The 20526-nt window shown below is 40.8% G+C and overlaps 1 protein-coding gene across 6 annotated transcripts in view; it reads right to left on the minus strand.

The window, feature by feature from the left end:
• ATP10D (ATPase phospholipid transporting 10D (putative)) overlaps positions 1-20526 on the minus strand; it is a 363249-nt gene that overhangs the window by 162639 nt on the left and 180084 nt on the right. For 5 of the 6 annotated variants that reach the window (XM_029588247.1, XM_029588237.1, XM_029588263.1 and 2 more), the window contains exons 6-9: positions 5668-5774; positions 5090-5221; positions 2797-2924; positions 2452-2704 (exon numbers count right to left, since the gene is read on the minus strand). In XM_029588247.1, coding sequence (XP_029444107.1) covers positions 2452-2704; positions 2797-2924; positions 5090-5221; positions 5668-5774 — 620 coding nt within the window. Of the gene's footprint in view, positions 1-2451; positions 2705-2796; positions 2925-5089; positions 5222-5667; positions 5775-7041; positions 7133-20526 lie in introns of all 6 variants that reach the window. The other variant, XM_029588281.1, reaches the window with a different exon arrangement.

Consider the following 20526-nt stretch of genomic DNA (forward strand, 5'->3'; position numbering starts at 1 on the left):
TGTAGTTCATTCTGTTATAACCTGACGCATGGGCTTGAAATATTTCCTCCCCCCACCAACATGCCTTTATTTATATCCGCATTATTGTTATACACGCTCCATTTACTTGCCTCAATTTATGCTCTCATTACTGTTACACAAGTTCAATGTATTTTTCATATGTTGCTGTTTAAAAACTGTTCCATGTAAATCTCATATATGGTTGTTAAAATTGTTCCTTGTAAACCAATGTGATATTCATTTGAATGTTGGTATAAAAAAAAACTTTAAAATAATAAATAATCATATCCCCTGTCCCTTCTCTCCTCCAGGGTATATACATCTTTAGCTCATTCAATCTCATCTTATATGGCTTTTGATGCAGACCCCATACCATCTTGATTGCCTTTCTTTGGACCACTTCAGTTCTGCTTCCATCCTTTTTAAGATATGGTCTCCAGAACTGAACACAATACTCCAGATGAGGTCTCATTAGTGACCTGTATAGGGGCAATAATCACCTCCTTTTTCCTGCTGGTTATGCTTCTTTTGATGCAGACCAGCATTCTTCTGGCTTTAACTACTACCTTGTCACATTGCTTTGCTGCTTTCACATTATCTGACACTATGATTCGGAGTTCTCTTTGCCAGTACATGCATATCAGTCTCTCACGGACCGGGAAAGAGACCGGCACCTGGGATAGATACTTCTTTGGAATCCACCCCCCCCCCCCCCCATATATAATTTTAAAATGTCCTAAACATCGATAAAATATTTCAAAACAGCAGACACATTAAATAACACCCAATAATTAAAACTAATAAAGATTTTAAAAATATCCCGCTCGCCATATCTGTAATCCTAAGATTGTTGCATCCTAAGATTGTTGCACACACACAATATGTGCCCTCTCTCTCATACACACATACATGCTTCGTGAGAGACAGAGGAAGCATGTGTGTGTGAGAGACACACACTTTCTCTGTACCTCTCTCACACAGACACTTTCTCTGTCTCTCTCACACCCAGACATGCATCTTCCATCTCTCTCTCTCTCTCACACACACACACGCTTCCCTCTGTGGCCCTCACATGCTAACACACATACATACACTTCCCTCTATCTCTCTCTCTCACACACATAACATGAAGACAAAAACTGAACTGGAAACCAAATGCCAGATTCTATATGCAGTGCAACAATGGGAAAGCAGAAAATCACTATTTCTCAAAACAATACAATCAAGAAATATAAATCAATCAGAATAATAAAATCATACAAAAAAATGTACATTTCAAAACAGCTGATTAATAGAATATTCAATAATTAGAAGCTCCTATACACATTTTTAAAAATTTCCTAAACATCAATAAAATATTTCAAAACAGCAGACATCAAATAACACCCAGTAATTAAAATTAATAAGGATTTTAAAAATCCTCCACTCTCCATACCTGTCACACTGAGATTGTCGTGAATTGGGAGCACACACAGAGACACAAACAAAATATGCTCCCTCTGTCTCTCACACACCTACACACTTGGTGAGAGACAGAGGAGCATGAGTGCATGTGTGTGAAATAGACACACATGCTTCTCTCTCATCCCCACACCCCCTCATACACGGGTACTTACTTCTTCTCTCTCATCCCCACACCCCCTCGTACACTGGTACTTACTCTCACATGGCTGTTCTCTCCCTTATTCGGCCACCGGCAGCAACACTGGGGCTGTTCTTCTGCCACTGGCTCCTGGAGCACCACTGCAATGACTCCAGGAAATGCCAGCGGCGTTGCTGGCCTCTGCCACTACAGCTCCTTGCTTTTGCTGGCGGGATTTCCCCCACCACGTCACTGTTTGACGCCGCAGCCACAGAACCTTGCGGCTAACGGCAATAGTACCTCTCCTCCCTGTTGCCACCCAGGGCAGACCCCTCACCCCCCACTTTATCAAGCATGACTGCACTCCTTGGCATTGAATCCCAGCTGTCAAACCTTTGACTTCTCCTCAAGTTCTTAGATCACTTTTCATTCTCTCCACTCCTTCAGGCGTGTTGCAGATCTTAGTGTCATCCACAAAAAAGACAAACTTTTCCTTCTAACCCTTCCACTACATCACCCACAAGATACTGAATAAAACCAGCCTCAGAACAGATCGAGGCACTCCCCTTATCACTCTTCTTTCCTCAGAATAGATTACATTTACCACCACTTGCTGTCTTCTTACAACCAGTTTATAATCCATTCTACAACCTCGGGACCCACCCAGGCTTCTCATTTTGATCATGAGCCTTCTGTGTGCAACAATATGTCTGCTTCAAAACCTTCTAATTAAAAAATGTGAGAATATATTTCATCTTCCTTTCTGTCTGCCTCTAGAAAGAGCTGAACTGCAACTACTTCTACATATCAGCTCCTTTCTACCCTATCCAAATGATTTGCAGTCTCACTAATTTAGTTTCAATCCTTACCATTTTCCTCATGAGAATATTCTATTCCCGCAATGCTGCACCTGCGGAAAACCATTTTGTTCTCCGTGAGAGTACCAGTCTTGTCAGAGAAGATGTACTGGATTTGTCCAAGGTCTTCTGCAATATTCAAAGCTCGGCATTCAATGGTGGAATCCAACTTTTCACAGTACAGGTCTATATCATTCTGAATGAAATAAATCTGGCCCAGTTTGACAATCTCAATTGAAACATAGAGGGATATGGGGATCAAAACCTACCAAAATAATTTAAAAAAGTATTCAGTGTACAAGGATAACAATACAACATTAGCTATAAAGTATGGTATTCAAATTATGTTGAGATTACCTGTAATAAAATGATCATTGTCCAAAACATATAGAACCCAGCTAATGATGGAGGAGTGTGTTTTCCATCTGGCTCAGGAACATTAAAAAGCGGAATTTCTGTATAGCCACTTAACCAGACTCCATGACCTTCAAAATATATTTAAGATGATTTAGGAACCAAGATTAGAAATAATGCACAGTAGAGAAAAACAGAAGCAAAATTGCATATCTGCAACAGATGTTTTTTGAAGACAGCATATCAGCCATGGATTTGGGTCAGGGGACAATGCTCAGCACTAGTCATGAATCTACCAGAGCTTTCTGGAAAGGCAATAGCCTTTTGCTGTACATGTGTGATAGCTCCTGCCATGGAGCAGCCCCTTCTGCTCCACTCAGCTCTAAATATTTGCTTTAAAATGAGGGAGAATAACTCCAAAGTAGGAGTGGAAGAGATTGTGTGACTGGTTAAACTGCTGTTATAGGTAAGCAACTTCACTTTCTCTGAAGACATGCATTTCAGAGTTTCACACAGAGGATTTCCTAGTTAAGGATTATCTTCAATAAAAAGAGGAAACAAAAACCAAAGGGCAGAAATAATTTTGCTGGGAAAAACCCTTTGTATCTTATATATAGTTTTTCAAACAGGGAAGTCAAGCAAAACATTTACAAATGAGCTCTACCATTCAAAAAGACCATGGAGAAAGGACACTTTAAATCTACTATCTGGCCATGAGGCCACATCCAGACAGTAATGGAATGCAAATGTATGAATTGAACTCCATATCATATTTTGCAAATCTCCTCAATGGAGACAGACTTTGGATTTTAATTACTCATTTTCCAAATCTTAGCTCAAGCTGAGCTACAACCAGGTAAGGTAGTTCCCTGCTCCAGACAGCTTACAGTATAAGAGCCTGATTTACTAAGACTTTTTTCCTATTCTCTGCCTATGGGAAAAATGCTTAGCAAATGAGATCTAAGTTTGTATCTGAGGTAATGGACAAAGTAACTTGCCAAAAGGTCACAAGGAGTTTCAGCGGGTGAAGCAGGATTTGAACTCTGGCTTCCCTGGTTTTCCACTAGACCACTTCTCTACTCTAGATGAGTAAAAGCCACCATATGAGCCTTGATATGCCCTTCTAAGGTCAGACCTGCCTACACCCAACAGAAAGAGATGCAATCTGTTACCCAATTAGAAATCGTGTAGAACTATATGATCTCTTGATAGGTTCCTTTTTCTACTAGGGGAAATGCCAAGAGGAGGATCACTTGATACCTAAAAACCTAACTAGGGCAAAAAACTAGCCTGAGTAGCAGTAGGGGGTAGAGGGGTGAGAGGGAAGAAAGGGAGGAAGATTGTTAGAAAGAGAACAAACTTTTCAGAAGCTCTGCAGGGTTGAAGTTCTCTGAAGATGCATCATACAAATTTGAGACACAAATAACAGAAGGGAATTTGGGGGAGCCATAGTGCAGTGGTACTGCAGTGGTGAAACTACCATGCATGTGCAAATGAAAATTTTGCGCCTTTCCAGAAACCTCTGGAATTTTGTATCTGTTGAACATTGAGCACGGTCGAATGGCCTACATGCAAGACTATGAGAACAGTTTGTCTTTCGAGGAAGTACACTTTACCACTTGCCATCTATATCATCACTATACCACTGTGAAAAAATCTGGAACCCACTTAAAGATCTTCCCTCACCATAACCTGAGTATTGTCCGCAGTCATTTTACATTACATAACACTGCTGTTTTGATGACAATATATATTGTTGATGACATCCACATACTATGTAAGGCTTTCATTTTGTATAGATAATGGCATGGACACAAAGCAGGCAACTAAGTGGTAATAAAAGCACTCACTTTCCATGTCCAAATCAAACATTAAGAGGACAGAGAAAGGAAGACAAATATCATTTAAAAAAACAAAAATCAAATTTCCTGTCAGACTATCAAGACTATTTATTTTATTTACTTAATAGCATTTCTGAATCGCTTTACAGACAAAACACTTACAGAGGGAACACTTAATGGAGGTTATGACTGCCTGAACAAAAAGGATTCACAAATCCTCAAGGCATCCCAATTAGAAAAAACTTCAACCATATTAAAGTTACTAGCTGGGTCAATAGAAAGTCATTTTACTGTTGATTAGGAGAGCTGCCATTGTGCCATAGCATAATTAGACATCAATTTCCATTATTGCCAATCGTTTTCAGAATACTTTATCAACACAGAAATGGACACTGAAAATAAAATAGGCTCTCATTTTATCTAGGGGTTTTGATACACAATTAAATTGCACTTACCTATGGCTCCAACTAAACACATTGAAACTAAAAGCAAAACACACCACAGGATATCCGTGTTCAGCCTCCTCTCTAACTTACTACGCTTGTAACGTGGCCCACTATTGTTCAGCATTGCTTTGGTTTCATGACCTAAAATTTAAAAAAATGTGGGTTTTTTTTCTACCTTTCAGATATTCTGAAAAAACAATCAAGCTGCATATTTAAACTAACAAAAAACAGAGGATTTAATGGATTTTAATAGCATGCTTACAATTCTCCAATAGTATTTCTAATGCATATAATAAACTGAAATAGTTTCAGTATATTACATTTGGCATATACTTTGAGACTCCTGAAAGTCATTTTTGAAGTAACATTTTTCAGCAATTCTTTTAAAAAGAAAAAAAATAAACCACGATAAAAACTGGACTGGACAGGAAAGGAAATAATTCACTCTGAGTATTACAAAACAAAAATTGACTGAAACACTGCCATATGAGAGAGATCAGCAGTTGCACTTTCATACTTTACATATTGGGGAAGCTAAGAATTATTCTGCATCACAGACAGAAAAAGCTATTAGTTTTTATACTAACCTGCATATACCACAATGCCTACAACAGCTTCTGTATTTCTCATTATGCATCCTCGTAACAACAAGTTCTCCTTGCTGAGACCAACTTGTTCCTTGTTTGGATGCTCCCTGCAATGACAGCATACCAAGATTTTACTGTAGTAGGAAATCACAGGGTACAGTATATTTAAACAAACAACATTACAACTTGTTTAATTTACATCTTATTATCTAAAAATGACAGAGAGGCTGGAGGTAGGGAAGGCAATGCTTTGGTTTGCCAGCTCCACCTCCAGGATGGCTCCTAAGCCAAATAAGATTCAGCTCTAGCTGCGGGAACTCCTGCTGTACAGTAGCTCCAGTCCTGGAGCAGAGGAACTCTTCTGTCTCAGTGGTCAGCCCCACCAGCGCACACGTTCCAAAGTTTTGTTTTCTCTGCATTGGGGAAAGCAAAAGTTATTTAGATACAAAAGGTGTTCTCTGAAAACAGTTGTCACAAGTGGGGGTTCAAGTGACTGCACTCAACACTAAATTGACATCTTTTTCAGAGTTTTCAATAAAAGCCTTTTACGCATGCATGGGACTTCCTGCACTGCCTTAGTTCTGTTTTACCCAATGTTCTGATAAGATCTTTGACTAGGGGGAGAACATCTTCAAAGGGGAGGTTGGTTTGTGTGACTGAATAACTACAGTTTTGAGAGAAAACGTGTTAAGAGGTAAGCTTTCTCTAAAGACAAGCAGTTCACCATAGTCATTTAAGTAAGATTCCCTAGCTTAAGAAAAGGGATGACTCAGACAAGGCTTTGGGATGCATGCAGAGTAGGGTGGCCCTTATTTTTCAACGTTTGAAATTCTTTGCTCCCAACCCCTAATCTTGCTCCAATATATGAAAAAGTGCTCCTTGCCAAATTTCAACTCAATTGAACTATTTTAAGGTGACCCTCAAAGGCCTTAAAGTTTCAAATTTCACTGAAAATTAGTATTTCTTATTTAAAACTTGTGTGTTTAATTTTCAAGCACTGTTTGGGAAAATAATAGTCAAGCATAATAGAAAGAATTGTATTTATAACTATTTTCTTCATACAGTTATTTACATGAAATACAAATTAGCCAAGATATTGAGCAAAAATTGAAACCAAAAGAAAAATACATACTTTGCAAAATAACATCTCAAATGGAAATAATAAAAATGTAATAAGATACCAGATTTTACTGCTTCATTAGGCCAGTTTTGGTAGCATCTGGGTACTTTTTTCTGTGTTTACTAACAATCTGCACAATGTATTGCTTTTCTTGTTCATTCTTGGTCAGAATGTTCTGATATTCTTGGATTAGCTTCACTTCTCTCTCTCAGCCACATTAATTACTACAATGCTTTTCAATGTTTCCAACCCACTTTGGAAGTTGACATCTTTCCAAGTAGATGAGCAGGTTTTTTTTTAGAAAATTTGTGTTTATTGAAAATCTTGAGCAGCACATCTTGTATTCTGCAGAAATAAAATCATAAAAGTGGTTTTCTTTTAAACAGTTGAGATCTTCACTACTAACAAACGGGCCGATACAGTAAAAGTTGCTAATTTCTGAAAGTAAAATGTGCGGCTTGGCTGCAGATTTTGCTTTCTGAATAGCGCGGGAATACCTAATAGGGCCATCAATATGCATTTGCATGTTGCGGGCGCTATTCGGTTCAGGGAGGGGTTGGACGTGCGTTTTCGAAGCACTAGGTTTACCCCTTATTCAGTAAGGGGTAATAGCACGTCGAAAACGCGTGTCCAACACCCCCCCCCCCCGAACCTAATAGCGCCGGAGCGCACTGTACTGTATCAGCCTGAATGTATCATTTTATTTGATTTTCTGCATCGCTGTCTTCTGTAGTCATCATTATAGTAGCCATTTTTTGCTTAATGTCTAGTGGAACTTCATCATTAAAGAATGCAAATGCCGCAGTTTCTGGTGATAGATACCATAAATGGTTTGCAAATTTTTTTCACAGCAGCACTACTAACTTCTGGATCTATGTCCTTATGCTCAATTAATTTCAGTAAAAAATTGTAATCTAGATACAGAACTTTCAGAATCTGATAAAAAAAAATGCATGTCTTCTGATTAAATCGTTCTCTTTTTTGGTCAGTTTAAATTGATCTTGGAATAAATATATTTTAAAGGCATAAATAGCCTTTGCCATCCACCAAGTGTGGCTCACAGCTCTAAGAACGTGAAAAGCAACTCCATTTGGGTGAGTACCACCGAGGAAGGTCATGGCCAATTCTAATAATTCGCAGTAATCATCTCTATGCTGTTTATGATGTTTCTTGTAGAAATTCCAGGATACTGACACAAACATCTTCAGTGACATCTTCTATCCCACTATGGTAATTTTTATTGACTATTGCCAACCAGGTTTCCCTAAAACTTTTAAATAAATTCCTCTCTGGTCCAGAAGTTGCACCCATTACTGCATCAAAACTACTTCTCAAGAGAGATCCAATATGGCGTCCCTAAGGCAAGGTCGCAGTAAAATCGCTCTCTAAGGCTTAGCTTCATACCTTGTTTCTCATGCCTCACACAAAGAGGAAAGGATGGATCCGACCTCAGTCCTCCGTCCCGGTAGGGATGACTCCTCTCCAGCCAACGATAGAGGGTTTTTTTGCTCCGATTACAGCATCAACGCCGGGAGCAGAGTCCACTGGAGCGACTGGTGAGGACACTCCGGTTTGTTCCTGGACCACATACATCATTGACCCCGGTGCGCTCGAAACACCCTCCCCCCCCGACCCGAAGCAGCAGCCGAGAACCAGGTAGACTCCTCCCAAAGCGGGAAGCAGGAGAAACAACGGAGGCGGAAGTAGGCTTGCTAGTGGCGTGTGCAATGGCGGATAGCACAGCGGAAGGGAAGAAACGTCAAGGAATAAAGGCCTCTATGGAGAGACAATGTTGCGGTCCCGGGCCGTGCCCCGGTCCCTCCACCTACCTCGGGGGCAGCCCGGGCCGTTTCGGAGCTTCCCTGGGCCTGCAGGCCCTCCAGCGCATCTCTCCCTCCTCGGGAGAGACGTCAACGGCTCGGTGCGGCTGGCCCCGCCCCCTGACGCACGCGCAGGGAGGAGCTCTCCTTAAAGGGGCCAGCGTGGGAAAATCATCAGTACAGCTGGGGATGACGTCAGACGCCTTCTGGTATAAGAGTCTTGCATCTAGGATCCTCCAGCATCTTGCAATAAGGTTCCTGGGTTTTGCCTGTGGTTGCTGCCTTCCTGATTGTCTTCGTCCCGCTTCTGCCTGCTCCCCTTGCTGTTGATTCTTCTGGTTTTGACCCCTTGGACTGGTTCTGGTTCGTCTTCTGGCTCTGACTCCTTGGACTGGCTCTGGATCGTGTTCAGGCTCTGACCCATGGACCTCTCTCTGGATACCGACCCCTGGACTGGCTGTGGACCACCCGTGGACTTCGACTCCGGGACAGACTTCTGGATTACCTACGACCTTGCTGGAGGCGCCAGCCGTCCGGAACCACGACCTGCAGGAGGCGCCTGCATCCGGACCACCTTCACCTTCAGGAGTCGCCTAAGTCCCAGCGGCTGGGTCCCTACAGGCTCCTCCTGGGGGGACTTCGGCTTCCAGGGTGAATCTCCTAAAGTCCCAGCAACCAGGCTCCTAAGGGCTTCTCCCGGGGAAGCGCTGGTTTCCAGGGTGAAGATTTTCCAATCTTTAAGCTCCCTCTTCGTCCGTCCGCCTACGGGGTACCGAGTCCTTGGTCGCATAGGACTCCACCATAAGTCCTGGGTCTCAGCCTGCTTCGAACTTCTGAACCGCCTCCTGGTTGGGACAATTAACGTAGACTTCTACAGCACTTCATCTTCTGTCCTAACCAGCCCAAGGGTCCACGAACATAACAGACAAACTGTACAGGTACCGTGTGCTATAAACTCCAGTCAGACGGGGGAGGAGGACTCAACAAATGAAACCGCTAGAGTTTCAGAAGTTTGTCGGGGCGACAAAGTAATAACAACCCTCATTCCACAGTCGCCGAATATTCATGAAGTAACGCTGGAGACTGTATGGAGAACCATAGTAATGCTTGAAAAAAGCTATTGTATCTTTAACCACAACTCTAACAACTAACCAGGAGAATATAAAGAAAGTGGAATCAGTTGTAGTAAAGCATGAATCTAAAATTAAAGATATCGATTCAAGAAGTACAAGCAAATTTAATAAAATCTGATTCGGAGACAATTAAAAAAAATGGAGAATCTGGAAAATTCTCAAAGGTACTTGAATTTAAGAGTATTAAATTTTCATCAAATTAATCCCATTGAGAGATCAATTCAAAAGATATTTTAGGTTTTATTAATACCTCCAGAAGCAATTCCTCCTATTGCAAACATTTATTTTGTCTCTAAATCTGTATTGGCTAACCCATCCCAGAATATTGGTAATAACCTGACTGCATTCCTAGAATAATCAACAGAAGAAATTGAAGCTCGTGAAACGGTCTTGATCTCTCTTATGTTTGCTTCAGATAGAGAAATGATTTTGAAATTATTCCTTCGAAATAGAGAGAAAACATACCATGACCAAAAGATATGGATATATCCGGACATTACAAAATTGACTCAAATTAGAAGGAAAAAGAGGCTGGGTATGTGCCAAGAAGCAAGGGATATGGGGGCTAGAATAACTATTCTGTATTCTAAACTGGAATAATAATCACTATATGTTCTTTGAACCGGATCATTTAAGGTTATTTTTGGATGGTCATAAAAATGAGGGGAGTAATGCCTAAGTTGTTTGAGCAATTAGAAAGGGTGCTGTAAGCTCCTTATTTACCTTATTCTATTACCAAAGATATATGTTCCATTTAAAATACTGGATCTCCCAAATAGCCGCTTAACTTAAAGGACATGATGTAAAAGTTGAATTTTCTTTCGTAAATAGATTTGTTTAATATATACCTTGTTGGTATAAGGAAAGATGTACTTCCCTGTATTGAATATTAATTATTTCTGTAAATCATGTTAAATTCAATAAAAAAAGAATTAAAAATAAAAAATACTTCTCAAGACTAATTCAAAGATGTGATGACACAGAAGGCAGAGTAAATTACGATGAAACATTTTCTCAAGATTTGTACAGGCACCACTTATTAGACCAGTGTTGCTTGCAGTTGTATCAAAACACAATGCCCCATTTTTCCACTGCTTGGTAAATGGCTACAGCCTGATCTTCTCCTGTAGATATAGGAATTTCAGGTATACCTAACAATTGTTCTTTGCTGTGAAAAGTAACAATTATAGCTAATCTATCAACCTTTTCCACGACAGATAAAGCTGGAAACAGCTTGCAATCCCAGTGTAACACCAAAGCATTACAATCTGCTAGATTAAATGTTCCTTTAAATTTCTGCTTCTCTTTGTTCCCTGAATTCTTTCAGTCGACGTTGAAACGAAGTACAATTAATAATTAGGCTTTCAGTGTAACATTGGAAAGCCTCTGCTGCAGCCATTAGAAAATGAACCGCATTTCGGTCAGAGATCTTGCATCTGTCTAGTGCTTCAGACAGATGTGGAATGAAAAAATCTAGTGTGCCTCTCATACCCGAAGTACTTGGTTCGCTCACTGTCATGGCATCACTTAAGTCTAGTTGTGTATCTTGAGCAGGATCATTAGAATGTCGGCTGTCTTCTTCATCTTCACTATCACTACTTGACAATGATGGTAGCTGAACCATGACATTTTGTTCCATTTCCTCGTATGTTCTCTTTCTTCTCTCTGTTTCCTTGTCTATGTGTTCCTGTTCTTTTTCTTCACTGGCTTTAAATTTGCGATCAAGGCCCGCTATGGAGTCTGGTCATACTTTCTTGCATTGTAATAATAAAAACTGCTTATCCTCTTCGTTCTTAATTATGTTTAACACATTCTCATGTGCAACATCGAATAAATCATCTAATTTATCCAGGAATTTTGGTCGTCTTTTCGCTTCTACATCTGAGTTTCTCCCCAACCGCTTCTGTAAATCTTGCCATTCTTTATGTAGTGATATAAATTTTTCAATGCAATAATCAGTTCGTTTTGGGGGAATTTGTCCTTTTTACCAAAAAACAAGAACTTCTTTTACAACTAAGATTGTACTCTTTGATTGATAATTTAACACCACGTAAATTGAAGAAAAGAACACAGAATATTTGCCGATTTGAAAGTAGTTTTGCTCCTACAATTTGGTTTGTTATGTTTCCAATGAGACTACTTTGCAATCTTTCCATGAGCTGCGTGAAAGTCTTGAAGTGGACTTTGATGATGATGATGCCATTATATCTTACAAATGAGCTACACTTCGCAAAGCACAAACTCAATAATATGAGAACTTACTAAAATCTTACTGAATAGAACTGTAACTTGAAATCTGTGTCTGAACTTATTTATAAGCCTCAGAACTTTCTTGATGGTTGTAGAACTTCTAGAAGCATTTTTTAAATTGCAAATTAAATTCTCTTTCAATCACATTCTATACTTCTTTTGAAAAAAGTATGATAAAGAAGATAAAAAATACAGATTTTGTTAAAGTCTGAAACTCCAGGGCCATTTTAATATTATTTGATTGAGCTGAAATTTTAGAGTACTTTTACACAGATTGGAACAATTTTGGTGGTTGGAAATTGGAAAATATTTTAATTCACAAAATCATATACAACTGAGGGCCACCCTAATGCAGAACATCATTCTATTGTGATGCAATCTGATGTAAGGTGGATAAATTACTAGGGCTTGAAGCTTGCTGACTGGGTCAAAGTGACCACCACCAAAAAAATGTAACCTTCAGTTACTTAAGATCAGAAGAGCTTGGAAGCTCAAAAAAGGAACTTTCATCCACTTAGTAAGAACCACATTGACATTCTATAACACTATGGGTAGCTTGATGGGAAATTTCAACTGAAACAAGCCCTGCAAAAGTTATGACAGCTAAAAGGATATACAGAGGTGGTGTTTCCTTCTATATGTTGGTGATACAAACCAATTGCCCTAAGATCAACCCTAAAAGAACTGTGTTTTAGGTCAGACTCTAAAAGATACAAAAATCATTCAAGATATTTTTGTGTAGGACAAGAAAAAGATCTAAGGCTTTACCCCCCCCCCGACCTCAAATCTCTTCTGTTTAAAACCATTAGAATTTCTAGTGGACCTACTAGAAGCCAGAAGGATTTCAGACACCTTTTCAGAAGGAAAGAGGGATTTTATTATATACCCCTCAAATTCCATGAAGACCTGATATTGGGCATTGGGGTAGAGTAATGGCCCTTCATTTTGAGCGATAAGGGTTATGCAAAACCCCATATCTGGTCATATTCTGCAGGGACAGGTCTCATAGCAGCAGAAACCAGATTTTTCTTAAACAAAAATGAAGCTATGAGTAACATAGTTCCCTGGTCCTTAAGTTTTATCAAGGATTTTCTACCAGACATGTATGTTCATGGATACACATACAGAAGACCTGGTACCCCCACAAAAAATGGAAAAGACTCCTGCAGCTAACCTGTCCTTTGATGTCCTCCTTAAACAGAAAACTAGCACCTTCCTGTACGGGTCTCTCAAAAACAGATTTACCTCTGGTGTGCTCCACTGGAAGAAAATCATAAGTGGTCCAAGGACCACTTATGGGAATTTCAGAGCAGAAGAATAGAGCCCAGGGGAATCACCTTGAACTTTTCTCTTTTCATGAATTTGTTAAAGACCTTTAAATCTAATATGTATCTTAAACTCTCCAGTTTTCTGGAGAACAAGCAGCACCTAGAGTAAAACCCATATGCTTTCTCTCAGGGGCAGTGTTTTCAAATGGGTTTATTTTTCTGGTGGAGTAACACAGCTTTGGCTGCCTTGGTCAGCAAGAAGGAAGAGGTTTGAGGACTTGAATAAGAGCTAGTTTTGGACGAGCTGACATGCTCATATGTAGAGCAAATTGGAGAGATTGTCAAGAGATGTAATCTATAACCATTTCTTATAATTCAGAAGACTCAACTGTTCATATGTTATATTTGTCCAGTGGTCTGCAAAAAATCTCAACCTCCCCTCTCATTTTATAGAACAGACTGAACATCTCCCTTAAATCTCTTGAAGAATACGGTCAATGAATTTTGCAGCATCTTTTAAAATGGCATACAAATATTCAACTATGCAAAGCAGGTAAGAAGCTATGTGGGACTGTTGCATAGCATTCTGATAAATAACCATGCAATAATGTCCGAGGTCTTAGGGCTCATGACCCGGGTTAGGTACCAAAGCATGATTCCTAGAACTCTTAGCCCATGTATTCAACAACATACTGTAGTGTGGCATTTAGGGCTCATCGAAGCTTGTAACTACTTGGACACTATACTTCTAGTCTGCCTTTTTTCCCAAGAAGAAGTCCATGGTGTAGAGATTTCCCACATCCTTTTACAAGCATCCTGGAAGACTGAGTGGACTGGTGCTGCCACCAATTTTTATGAGGTATTGGCAAACTTCAGAAGATCAAGTAAAGGCACCTTAAGTTCTCCTGCCATTTCTAAATCAAAAGGGATGACTTTAGTCATCTTTTGAAAGAAACCTACAAAATATAATTCTTCAGGTGAAGAACATTTATCTCCTCTTGCAAAGTGGGATCTGAAAGGAGATCGATTTGAATAGTAGTCCCGTTTAGGGCTATTATCAAAAGAGAAAATTGGAGCACCAGGATTCCTCAGCCTAAGTCCTTTATTTATTGTGGAGCAAAGGAATACTGAGATGAGTCAACCCAGAAGCCAATAACAACTATGAGCTCCATACAATTTGGATCTTCCTAGGACCAAAGATGGGGAGGTGAAAAAAAATGGCACAGGTTCCCAGATCTGAATCACTATCCTAAATCTCAGTGCAACTGGCTATGATAAAGCTTGCAGAATCAAATCAATATCGGCACAGACTAAGACATCAGTTGATGTACCCATTGGGGGGGGGGGGGGGGTCGAGGGACTCAGGAAAAGAGTAAGTATCCATGAAATTCTGTTCTCCTACTTCACATTGGACAATGCAGATGTTGATACTAATCAATCAAGATTTAAAGAATTTCCATTGTAACCCAACTCTGATTAAAGCAAGGGTGGTTCAACATTAATACACTTACTTGAGATCTTCCTGCTATAAAATTGTTGCTAAGGAACAAAGGTTAGACAGATAAACCTGCTTAGTTCATAAGAAATTTTATTTTCTAATAGTCATCAGGCAAATCTGATGTCAAAATTCTAGATGGTTTGGTTTTATATCCAGAACATTCACTTAAAAGGAGACCACCATGCATTTAAAAAAATTGATAGTGTTACTGTAAGTGCTCATAACATTTACCACAGAAGGAAGTGGAAACAGCATCTAGTTTAAAAAATTATTATTTTTTTTTGTAAACACTGATTGTAATGGATATTTCTTTAAAGAAAGACTGCCATCAACTAAATCAAGAGGGTTGTGGAGGGCAAGAGAAACCAAACCACACAATCAAACTGAATGCAACCTTCAGTTTCATAATTTTATTTTAACACTTTAAAGAAGTCAAACGTATTTAGGTAACAGATACCAATTAAAATGTTATAACTCCATTTTTTTATTCATTTTGAGGCAATTATTAGTGTTTAATAGTTTCCAATTCTCCCCTATTCACTCTAGCTCATCACGAAGAATCTCAGTAAAATAGGGTGCTATTATGCTGATCATTATCAGGACCCAATGCATGAATTTCACAGGCATATGTAAAACATGAAAAGCCGAACTGTAAACTCATGGAATAAGATTTAAAAATACAAAAATACCAGGTATATGTATAATAAAACATCTATAAAACAAAATATAAAAATAAATATTGGGACAGAAAGAAAGTTTAACAGTTAAAAGGGCACATGAAAAGCCAAAAAAACAAGCAAGTTGATATTTTGAAGAATTTATCCAGCTTTAACATAAGTTTGCTTATTGTAAACAGTATTCTCTGTAGACAGCAGAATGACATGAAGATGACATCCAACAGTGCCAAATTGGCCCTTCTCTCTTAGCTCATAGAGATTTTGCTCTACTGAGTATGTGTGGGAGCTCCCACCCAGACGTTGCTTTGTAAGCCCTCTAAGTCGACTTTAGAAGTAAGTCTAGCAAAGTATTGACTATCTCCTCCAAGAACTTATCCAGTCCTTTTTTAAACCCAGCTACACTAACTGCACTAACCACATCCCCTGGCAACAAATTCCAGAGTTTAATTGTGCATTAAATGAAAAAGAACTTTCTCCAATTAGTTTTAAATATGCCACATGCCAACTTCATGGAGTGCCCCCTAGCCTTATCCGAAAGAGTAGATAACAGATTCACATTTACCCGTTCTAGACCTCTCATGATTTTAAACACCTCTATCACATCCCCCCCTCAGCCGTCTCTTCTCCAAGCTGAAAAGTCCTAACCTCTCTAGTTTTTCCTCATAGGGGAGCTGTTCCATTCCCTTTATCATTTTGGTCGCATTTCTTTGTACCTTCTCCATTGCAACTGTATCTTTTTGAGATGCGGTGTCCAGAATTGTACACAGTAATCAAGGTGTGGTCTCACCATGGAGCAATACGGAGGCATTATGACATTTTCTGTTTTATTCGCCATTCCCTTTCTAATAATTCCCAACATTGTTTGTTTTTTTGACTGTCGCAGCACATTGAACCAATGATTTCAATGATTTATCCACTATGACACCTAGATCTCTTTCCTGGGTGGTAGCTCCTAATATGGAACCTAACATTGTGTAACTTTAGCATGGGTTATTTTTACCTATATGCATCACCTTGCACTTATCCACATTAAATTTCATCTGCCATTTGGATGCCCAATTTTCCAGACTCACAAGGTCCTCCAGCAATTCATCACAATCCACTTGTTATTTAACTACTCTGAATAATCTTGTATCATCTGAAAATTTGATTACCTCACTTGTCATATTCCTTTCCAGATCATTTATAAATATTTTGAAAAGTATGGTTCCCAGTACAGATCCCTGAGGCACTCCACTGTCTACTCCTTTCCACTGAGAAAATTGTCCATTTAATCCTACTCTCTCTTTCCTGTCTTTTAACCAGTTCGTAATCCACGAAAGGCCATCACCTCCTGTCCAATTACTTTTTAGTTGTTTTCTTAGAAACCTCTCATGAGGGACTTTGTCAAACACCTTCTGAAAATCCAAATACACTGCATCTACTGGTTCACCTTTATCCACATGTTTAACCCCTTCAAAAAAAATGAAGCAGATTAGTGAAGCAAGACTTGCCTTGTGTAAATCCATGCTGACTGTGTTCCAGTAAACCATGTCTTTCTATATGCTCTATGATTCTGATCTTTAGAATAGTTTCCACTAATTTTCCCGGCACTGAAGTCAGGCTCACTGGTCTATTTTTTCCTGGATCACCCTGGAGCCCTTTTTAAATATTGGGGTTGCATTGGCCACCTCCAGTCTTCAGGTACAATGGATGATTTTAATGATAGGTTACAAATTTTAACTAATAGATCTGAAATTTCATTTTTGAGTTCCTTCAGAACCCTAGGATGTATACCATCTGGTCCAGATGATTTGCTACTCTTTATTTTGTCAATTTGGCCTACTGTATCTTCCATGTTCATAGAAACGTTGGGTTGGTGCATAGCACCGCTATTGTGGAAAAATTGCAATATAAGGCAAATAATGAACCAAAGACCAAGGCCTTTTGTTCTCAGCCTGGATGAGCTGAAGCATGAATGCGCAACCTCTTTGCCTTCTTTAAGGCAGATTCCACCACTACCGACTGGTGTGGAAGTCGATGGCGTTCAAATCTGGTCGTGGGTTGAACCAGATAGACAGCATCATTCCACTGGCGGAATGGAAATGGGGCGCTCCCAAAGACGGACAACCAAATCTTTAAAGATGTCATGCACTGGTATGGCAACCACCTCTTTTGGAGCATCTACAAATTGCAGAACTTCTGGCATCTTGTTTCTAGAGTCCTGTTCAAGTGAGGAGCTTCACAAATCTGGCAAAAGTTAAGATCTCGGGTAGAGACATATGCCTTTCCTCTAGAGGAGATGGCTCGTAGGGAAAGACCTCGGAGTCCTCTGTCGAGGATGGAAATGCCTCACCCTTCCAAGGATCAAAAGGGGCAACCTCCTCCTCATTCTGAGTGCCTAGGGACACCTGAGGTGGAGCCCCAAGCGAGATTTTATGCCAAGTTTCCGATGGCCTCAGAGGCATCAATGGAACTGGTGTGGGCCCCGAAGGCACCGCTTGAAGTGGAGGATGCACTGGCCCCAAAGGCCCCGCGGGCACTGATAGCACTGAGGGGAATCGGTATCTCCAAGGGTATCGATCCTGAAGGCCCTGGGAGAGTTAGCCCTGGTCGAGGTACCTTGCGAGGTAGAGGTGCCATCGACCCCTATCGACCATCTTCATCTGAGGAGTCACTAACCGAGATAGTCACTGGTGGAGAATGCATTGATGCCCCTTTCATTGTAAATGGCACTCTGGGTATCAAGACAGGCTGTGTTGGCAAGACACCGAGCAGCAGGTCCAGCCACTCCAGCAAAGGCGCAAGCACCAATGGAGTCTGCTCAGGTGGCAGTCTGGTAGAACCAGTGGCCCGATGCCCTGTAGGGCCCAGCTGACCACCAGCCGCACGTCTCTCTAATTCCTCCTCGAATGCTGATGTGGACAGGCCTGAGGAGGAGGTGGCGGCAGACAAATTAGATCGGCCCCAGAACCATATAGGGGGGGGGGGGGGGGGATCTGTGCCCTCCACAGATCTCAGTGGGGATCGCTGTGGTTCTTTGGGTTGCCTGGAAGGCAAGGTTTTGACCCGGGACCGCTTGGGGGGGGGGGGGGGGGCAGCACGAGCAGTGCCGGTGCCCTCCCATGGTCTGACATATGCAAAGACAAGGATCTATGGCGATGTTTTCTTGATTTCCCTCAGTGCTTGGCCCAATCTTTCCCCGGAGCAGAGGGAGATGGCAAGGATCCAGACCTGGAACGAGAACAGACATTGGATGGTTCCCCACACCTAGTTCTAAACTGGCGACCGGTAAATGAGTAGACACAAAAGGGTTCAGGGACGCAGAAATCTCTTTACCCTTTGACATCAAAGTCCCCGATGTCAAGGGTTCCGACTTTTTGTCGCCAAACAATTTCTCCATCTTATAGAGGCACACCTGTAGGCCCTTGGGTGGTCATCTGGGCACAAAAATTGCAGCCACAGACATCATGCAATGCCCCCAAGCTCAGAGCACAGACATCATGGGTATCTGTGTTGGACATAGTCCGGGGGGTACTGGGAGCAACAACGAAAACCGGATGATACCATGGAAAAAAAAGAGCTTGGCGCACAGTCAGTGCTCAGCGGCTACCTGGAGATGGCACCATTGGTGACTGACCGCGAACAACGGGAAAACATTTACCACGGCACCTGAAAGACACTACAAAAAGTGCAGAGGGAGCCAAAGGGACTCGGGAAGAACGGAGGATGCTTTCCACACAAAAAGAGCACGAGCTCCACAGTCACAAGGCTTCAGCGTTGCAGAAAAAAAGACTGAAGAGGGATCCCACATCGATGGTGGCTTGCTGGGCATGCTCAGTGTGTCTGTCAAAGTTTCTAGAAATTTTGACAAAAGTTTTCTGTGCCGGGCTCCATCTGATGTCACCCATCCTGCTTGTCCTAGGAAAATGAATTTTTAATTTCTCCTGGAGTAAATTCCTGTTCAGATTCCTTAAATCCAGAACAGATCTCAATCCCCTGGATTTCTTGGGAATAAGGAAATAGAGGGAGTAGAAAATAGCAAAGAGAAAACATGAGAAGTCAGGAGAAGTCAGGAGAAACATAAGCGGTAATCATACTCTACAGTCTTGAGAACCCAGCAATCTTTGGTAATCTTGTGCCATTCTTCTAGGTAGTGACAAACTCTCCTCCCTTCCAGTGAGAATATGTGCTGGTTTGGATGCTGGTCCAAAAAAAAAAAAAACACAAAAAAAAAAACAGTCCAGGCTTGGGCTGGGACTGCTGTTTCATCTTATGATGGTTTTGTATTGTCATCTGTGAACCAGAAACTATTATTGTTGCAGAAGAAGAGGCAGAGCTTAGTATCACTGAATTGGCAGAAGTATGACCTCTCTAAGAAGTATGACCTCTGAAGTGTAGTAGGGCTACCATGAAGTAGATTGTTACTCTGAGGTGGAAGAAAGTGATTGGACTATCAGATTTTGCTTCTTGATTTCAGCGACTGTTTCTCTAAGCTTTTCTCCGAAGAGATGGTGTCTCAGACAGGAAACATCATTGCGCAGAATTGCTGGCTCTCAACCAAGCCATTCAGCATACTCCAATTGAGGCTCCTGAGGAGCAGGCTGTCATATTGAACACCTCTTAAACAGATCAAATAGATTGTGTATTCACTCTTCCTCATCTAGGAGTGGCTATGGGTATGCAGAGCTGCTAGTCCCTGGAAGAAGAAAAAGGCTTCAGTTTTTGAATGCAATCAAATTAAGTACTGAACCATATAGAACAGATAAGCAGAAATACATGCATTAAGCATGGAGCTTTGGAACACTTTTACCAAAATAATCCAGAAGCTTGAGATCTTTCCCTGATGGAGTGTTTAGAAATATTCTGGTCTTTTTTGTACTCTTTAAAGCCAAATCCACTACCATGTTTGATGAGGTAGCCGGCGGCCGCACTATTCCAAAACCTGGAGTCTTCTGGACCCTGTACTTGAGAACTAATTTCCTGGCTACTGGGGCACATGAAATCAGATTCTCTCACCATGTTTATAACTCTTGCAGGATAGCATGTATTGGAACGGCAGCAAGCTCCGCCAGTGTATCTAGGATCTGGAAAAGGCCAAAGACTTCTATGCG

The sequence above is a fragment of the Rhinatrema bivittatum genome, chromosome 1 (assembly GCF_901001135.1).
Source record: "Rhinatrema bivittatum chromosome 1, aRhiBiv1.1, whole genome shotgun sequence".
Taxonomy (NCBI): Eukaryota; Metazoa; Chordata; class Amphibia; order Gymnophiona; family Rhinatrematidae; genus Rhinatrema; species Rhinatrema bivittatum.